This window comes from Ascaphus truei, chromosome 2, assembly GCF_040206685.1.
Source record: "Ascaphus truei isolate aAscTru1 chromosome 2, aAscTru1.hap1, whole genome shotgun sequence".
Lineage (NCBI taxonomy): Eukaryota > Metazoa > Chordata > Amphibia > Anura > Ascaphidae > Ascaphus > Ascaphus truei.
In genome coordinates this window covers 489,190,988-489,198,401 of record NC_134484.1, presented here as the reverse complement: position 1 = coordinate 489,198,401, position 7,414 = coordinate 489,190,988, and the positions used below count along the sequence as shown (strand labels likewise).

At 41.0% G+C, this 7,414-nt stretch overlaps 1 protein-coding gene across 4 annotated transcripts in view; it reads right to left on the bottom strand.

Moving 5' to 3' along the window:
* Positions 1-1,536: 1,536 nt before the first annotated feature.
* Positions 1,537-7,414, bottom strand: part of LOC142488436 (uncharacterized) — a 37,925-nt gene continuing 32,047 nt past the window's right edge. For 2 of the 4 annotated variants that reach the window (XM_075588947.1, XM_075588948.1), the window contains exon 4: positions 1,538-4,160. In XM_075588947.1, coding sequence (XP_075445062.1) covers positions 2,227-4,160 — 1,934 coding nt within the window. In that variant the 3' untranslated portion in view covers positions 1,538-2,226. Of the gene's footprint in view, positions 4,161-5,115; positions 5,192-7,414 lie in introns of those variants that run through there. The other 2 variants (XM_075588950.1, XM_075588949.1) reach the window with 2 other exon arrangements.

Sequence of the window (7,414 nt, the reverse complement as noted above, 5' to 3'; positions counted from 1 at the left end):
GCAGGTAAGGGAATGAAGGGGAACAAACAGGGTCAATGGGTGCCCAGAGGGAGACCCATGCTATACACCTCTGCACACATCTCTTACACAAAGATACGCCCGTTCCTCTGTTGCTCGACTACTAAAACTCTTGACACAGACCCTCATTCTCTCCTGTCTCAATTACTGTAACCTCCTGTCTGGCCTTCCTGCCTCTCACCTGTCACCCCTATAATCTATCCTAAATGCTGCTGCTAGAATCACACTACTCATTCCTAAATCTGTCTCAGCGTCTCCCCTGCTGAAATCCCTCTCCTAGCATCCCATCAAATCCTATATCACACACAATTCTCCTCCTCACTGTTAAAGCTTTACACTCTTCTGCTCCTCCTCACATCTCAGCCCTAATTTCTCGCTATACACCATCCCAACTCTTGAGTTCTGCTCATGAATGTCTTCTCTCTACCCCTTTCGTATCTAAAGCCCTCTCCTGCCTTAAACCTCTCACTGACTGCCCCACACCTCCGGAATGCCCTTCCCCGCAGTATCCGACTAGCACCCACTCTATCCACCTTTAAGGAAGCATACGAGTAGCTCCATGGCTGATAATTTACAACTCATACATAAACCATGGCCCCTTGCAGACACACTTACCAGAATGCCCTCCTACTGTCTCTGTACGTTCTTCCAACCAACCAATTAGATTCTAAGCTCTTTTGGAGCAGGGACTCCATTTCCTAAATGTTACTTTTATGTCTGAAGCACTTCTTCCATTTATGTGTTATTTTGTTATTTATATGAGTGTCACTGTGAAGCGCTATGTACACTAATGGCACTATATAAATAATGACAAAGATACATAGATACCTACTCTGTGTAAACACTTGGTTGACAAGGTTTTCTTACTGAGAAACATTGTATACACTCTGCACATGGGAAAGGTTTCTCCCCTGTGTAAATGCTCTGGTGTCTGAGGAGTGTCCTCCTATTACGGAATTGATTATGATGTAATCCCCTTTTATGAATTGTCTGGTGTGTGTTGAGGTGCCTCTCAGTGCGGAAATGTTTCCCAAATTCTGTACAATTAAAAAGTTGCTCCCTTGTGTAAATCTGCTGGTGTAACAAGAGGTCCCACTTTGTATAAAATGGTTTACCACACTCTGAACAAGCAAATTATATCCCCTGTGTGAATCATGTGGTGTGTGAGGTCATTCATCCAAGAAACGTTTTTTTCTATACTCTGTCCATGTGAAAGGCCTCTCCCTGCATGAATTTGTTGGTTTCTGAAGAGGTGACCCTAACACTGAATTGTTTCCCACACTGAACAAGCAAATGGTTTCACCCATGTAAATACTTGGGTGTGACAGGAAGTCACACTTTGTACTGAATTGTTTCCAACACCCTGAACTAGGGTTAGACAATAACAAAAATACTTTCCACCATAAGAGTATTTAGTAATTTATCGTGATAACAATATTCAGCAATATATTAACACCCAATAGAAAGCAAAAAAAGCAAAAGTCCTCAAAATGTTCAAGGTCATTTATTGTGAAACATATTTCTTATACAAATGCATTTAATTCTTAATAAAATGTAAAAAAGCAAATACATTTTAGTATATTTTAATTAAAAATGTTTCAATGAAAATGTTACACTGAAAATGTTACACTAACTACACCCACACTAAAGTCCCTTTCTTCACCATTTCATTTATTTATAAAATGTGTTACCCCCCTTCTCCTGTACACATTAATAGGGCATGGGCAGGCGTGGGTTAATGGGCATGGGGAAGGAGGGGGTGAAGAGGCACGGGTGAGAGCCAAAAGAAATACAGGGGAGGAGAGAAAGGGGTTGAGTCATGGTGTAAGGGAAGGGGTGAGAGGCATGGCAGAGGGGAAGTGGTTAATATGGAGGGGTGAGATTACCAGCAGGAGAATTCCTTATAGCTGCAGCATGTGAAAGTCAAGAAGCTCCCAGACTCGCTCCCACTCCACTGTCTCTACCAGACCCACACTCAGTACTCTCTCTGACACAGTCCCCACCCCACGCCTCTCTGCAGCTGCTGATAGGAATGCCATGGTAAGAAGTAATGGCAAGTACTGCGTTACCGTCCATTTTTATTACTGCAGTATTACTATGCTACTGGTATATTGTCCAACCCTACTTTGAACAATCACATATTTTATCTCATGTATGAATCCTCATGTGTGTAATGAGGCTGATCCTCTGTGAAAAGTTTTCCCCACACTATGTACATGGAAATGGTTTCCCCCGTGTATGAATCCTGTGGTGGGTGAGGAGGTGGCTCATTTGAGAAAAGCTTTTCCCACACTCTGCACATGTGAATAATTTCTCCCCTGTATGAATCCGCTCATGGATGAAGAGCTCCCTCTTCTGAGAAAAGCTTTTACTACACTGTGTACATGTGAATGGTGTCTCCCCTGTATGAGTCCTCTGGTGCATGAGGAGACTTCTCTTAACTGCAAATTGTTTCCCACACTCTGTACATGTAAAAGGTTTCACCCCTGTATGAGTCATATGGTGTATGAGGAGACTGCTCTTAACTGCAAATTGTTTTCCACACTCTGTACATGTAAATGGTTTCTCCCCTGTATGAGTCCTCTGGTGTATGAGGAGACTGCGCTTAACTGCGAATTGTTTCCCACACTCTGTACATGTGAATGGTTTCTCCCCTGTATGAATCCGCTCATGGATGAGAAGCTCCCTCTTCTGAGAAAAGCTTTTACTACACTGTGTACATGTGAATGGCTTCTCTCCTGTATGAGTCATATGGTGTCTGAGGAGGCTTTTCTTAATACAGAATTGTTTCCCACACTCTGTACATGTGAATGGGTTCTCCCCTGTATGAATCCGCTCATGGTTGAGGAGCTCTGCCTTCTGAGAAAAGCTTTCACTACACTCTGCACATGTGAATGGTTTCTCCCCTGTATGAATCCGCTCATGGTTGAGGAGCTTCGCCTTCAGAGAAAAGCTTTTACTACACTCTGTACATGTGAATGGTTTCTCCCCTGTATGAGTCATCTGGTGTCTGAGGAGGGTTTTCTTAATACGGAATTGTTTCCCACACTCTGTACATGTGAATGGTTTCTCCCCTGTATGAATCCGCTCATGTATGAGGAGCTCAGTCTTCTGAGAAAAGTTTTTACTACACTCTGTACATGTGAATGGTTTCTCCCCTGTATGAGTCATCTGGTGTCTTAGGAGGGTTTTCTTAATACGGAATTGTTTCCCACACTCTGAACATGTGAATGGTTTCTCCCCTGTATGAATCCGCTCATGGTTGAGGAGCTCCGCCTTCTGAGAAAAGCTTTTACTACACTCTGCACATGTGAATGGTTTCTCCCCTGTATGAATCCGCTCATGGTTGAGGAGCTTCGCCTTCAGAGAAAAGCTTTTACTACACTCTGTACATGTGAATGGTTTCTCCCCTGTATGAGTCATCTGGTGTATGAGGAGAATGCGCTTAACTGTGAATTGTTTCCCACACTCTGTACACGTGAATGGTTTTTCTCCTGTATGAGTCATCTGGTGCATGAGGAGACTGCTCTTAACTGTGAATTGTTTCCCACACTCTGAACATGTGAATGGTTTCTCCCCTGTATGAATCCGCTCATGGATGAGGAGCGCAGTCTTCTGAGAAAAGCTTTTACTACACTCTGAACATATGAATGGTTTCTCCCCTGTATGAACCCTCTGATGATTGAGGAGGGTCCTCTTGGTACGTAACTGTTTCCCACACACTGTACAAGTAAAAGGATTCACTGCTGTCTGAATCATCTGGTGTGGAAGAAGATTCCCCTTCAGTGAGAATCTGCTCCCACCATCTGTACATGTAAAGGTTTGCTCTCTAGTGGGGACACAAAGGTGTGTGAGCAGGTCCCTGTCCAGTGGGAAGCTTTTGCCACACTCACAGAGAAAAGGCTGAGCACCGCGGCTTCGTCTTAAATCTCTCGCATACCTTTTGCTGGACCCATAATTACAGTCCGTCTCCGCTGTGTGCTGTACAAGGTCTGTAAATTCACCACCATGTGGCACTGGTTCCTTGCACGTGACTAAAATGTGGCAGGAATCATTGTTTTTTGGCACTCCTGGGCTGCGAGGAGTCAGACAGCTTCTGGATGTATCAGAGCTCAAGTTCTGTTCCCCATTCAGGCCGATCTCTAACAGAAGTAAACAAAAATACAGAACAAATGTATCAATCAGTAAATCAAATTGCTGAACGCAAATTACAAATCCAAAACACTGAAGAATTTATTTCACCAATACTTAATTAACAAAATATTCTCTTCACCCAGGGTTTTAAAATTGTGGCACATGGACATCCAGTGACCCCTAATGACTTTGGTGGTGGTTCCCGAAGACCTGAAATGTATTTGTAGCAGCTCTCACAGTGAAATCATTGATACATATATAACTTGTATTTATTACTGTATTCATTATTTAAGGATACATGTACCTCCTTCAAATAATTAACACTGAAAATGTCCATGAGAAGTAAAGTTAAGGAACTCCTGGTCTATCATATTAGTGCGTTAATAATATCAACTAAACCAGACAGCAACCTATAGTGTAAAGATACTGTAGATGCCCATGTATGTGTATCTTTATTTATATAAGGACCGCAGTGTACTCAGCGCTTTACAGCAGAAACAATACAGTACAGGGAATTATAATACAGTAAGTGCAACAAACAAAATCAGACAATAGAAACAGATTGTAAGCTCTCCAGGGCAGGGATTTCTAAGTCATGCAGTGACTACACTGCCCATGTAATCTTCTGCCATAAGACCGACAAACTAAACTGATCCATTTTGTGACATTTTTGGTCAGTCACAAATACTATTCATATAATTTCCCAAGCACGCAGCCTTGGTGTAATATTTGACTCCTCTCTTTCCTTCTCCTCTCACATTCAAAACAAGGAAAAAAAGGAGCACTGCAGAAAAGAAGAACTGGAGGCAAAAGTAGAAAAATAGAAGATTTATTTAGACACACAGCCTAAGCTACAAGAGAAACCTCCAACGCGTTTCTCGCCATGGGCGCTTTATCACAGAGTGGTTTCCTGAGTTTAAGTGTGTCACGTTATAGGCACTCTCCGCCGGAAACACTGCCTACCTGTATCCCAGGTAAAAACATCCCATGTGAATAAAACAGTCCGGGGGAAATGTAACCACGGAAAGAAGGCAGTATAACTGTGGGGGAGAAATCCAGCAAAAGGACACAATAAAGAATACAATAACAAAAACTTAAATAGACTCATAAGGACAAGAACAATTAAATGAAAATGCATCAAATTTAAAAGTGGATAGGATGTGGAGAGAATAAAATTCTTAGATTAATTAAATTAACTGTAACACCAAATAATATAATCATGTAATAATATACATATAATAAATGTAAACTCAACTACCAAGGCAAAGAACAATTTGAATCTTGATAAGGGGAATATACATAATGAATAAGATGTAAATAAATAAACCACACTGAGAAAATTGGCACAGTAAGAATACAATACTACTCATCAAATGTGACTAGAGAGAGACACATATGTATCTCAATGATAGAAACAAATGTATATGAAAAACACACAGTATTATATAACCTGAGAATGCGCAAAGGAATAATATAGCTTAGAGAAAATGTTTTAGGTCCCATTCTGTATTAATCCCAAAAGGGATAGAGTATTAATGAGTGGATCCAAAACATCTCACGCTGATTTAAGCTGTTTCATTCTATCACCCCCTCGTGTAGGGACAGGTATAGATTCAATCCCCTCGTGTAGGAACAGGTATAGATTCAATCCCCTCGTGTAGGAACAGGAATAGATTCAATCCCCTCGTGTAGGGACAGGTATAGATTCAATCCCCTAGTGTAGGAACAGGTATAGATTCAATCCCCACGTGTAGGAACAGGTATAGATTCAATCGCTGGAAAATGAAAGGTGGACAAGTTTCCCAATGTACAATTTGTAAAATGTTTGGAAACTGGGAGCATCTGATCTAGTTTTTTTAATAGAACGAATGTGCTCCATAATTCTGACCTTCACTGGTCTGATTGACCGCCCAACGAATCCCCGACCACTACCGCAGGTTAAGTAATAAATCACAAAATTACAATGAATAAGAACTGGATTTGTGTGTGTTTTCTTACTGTGTACAATATCAATAGATTTGATAGGATTGGCATAGCAACAAATACAACATTTACCACATTTGAAAAAAAAAAAAACCATGTATTAAATTTGATTCATGAACACTGTCTGACCTGGAGGTAAATAAACTAGGCGAAAGATAGTTTGCCAAGGATTTAGCCTTTCTAAATGCAAATCTTGGTCCTTGTTCAATTGGCTCTAAGGTTAAGGTCTTCCTCAAAGGTGAGCACTTCCCAATGTTTCTGGATGATTGAGCGGATTTGATCTATGCCGTGTAATAAACAGCGGATTGGACCCTTCAGGAGTGCCCTGATCTCTCCTTGATTTAAACCCCCCTGCCTAGAACCAGTCGAACCATAAGACAGTAACTCAGCATGAGTAGAGTTTGGCATTCATGTACTGTAAGCCTCCTCTACTGTATATCCCCTGTTCTGCAGCCCCTGACAGAAAATCTGTTTGCCAATTCGGTGGCCTGTTGATCAAAAGAATCTTCGTTAGAGCAAAGCCGCCTTAGGCGGAGGAATTGGCCCTTGGGTATACCACGGATGAGTGACCTGGGGTGATTGCTATCCGCTTTAAGAAAGGTATTTCTGGAATTCTGATTCCAATAAATGTCAGTCTGTATTTCTCCTGTAACGTCAATAAATAAAGTGATGTCTAAATAATTAATGTGATTAATATGGTGTTCATAAGTAAAGTTAAGATTCAACATATTGGAATTAAGTGGATTAATGAAAGTGTCCAGTGAATGTGAATCCCCTTCCCAAATCATAATCAGGTCATCAATATAACGCTTGTAAAAATAATATGATGCCGAAAAGGATTAGAATCACCAAAAATAAATGTGGATTCCCAGAGACCCATAAAAATATTAGCATACGACGGGGCAAAGGAGGTACCCATAGCCGTACCCCGTGTCTGCAAGTAAAACTGTGACTCAAATAAAAAATAATTGTGAGTCAATAAAAATGTGATGGAATCTAAAAAAAAAGTGCGAAGTGAAATAGATAATGAGGAGGACTGAAGGGAAAATTGAGAAGCCTTAATACCCTGGTCATGATCAATGATGGAGTATAACGACATAATGTCCATCGTAACCCATCTATAGTTCTTATGCCATTTAACAGCTTTTATAGCACATAACAGATCTGTAGAGTCTCTCAAAAAGGATGGTAAATGTTTAACTATCGGTTGTAACAAACCATCAACATATCGCGACAAACCATGTCCCAAAGACCCAATGCTAGCCACAATGTGCCGCCT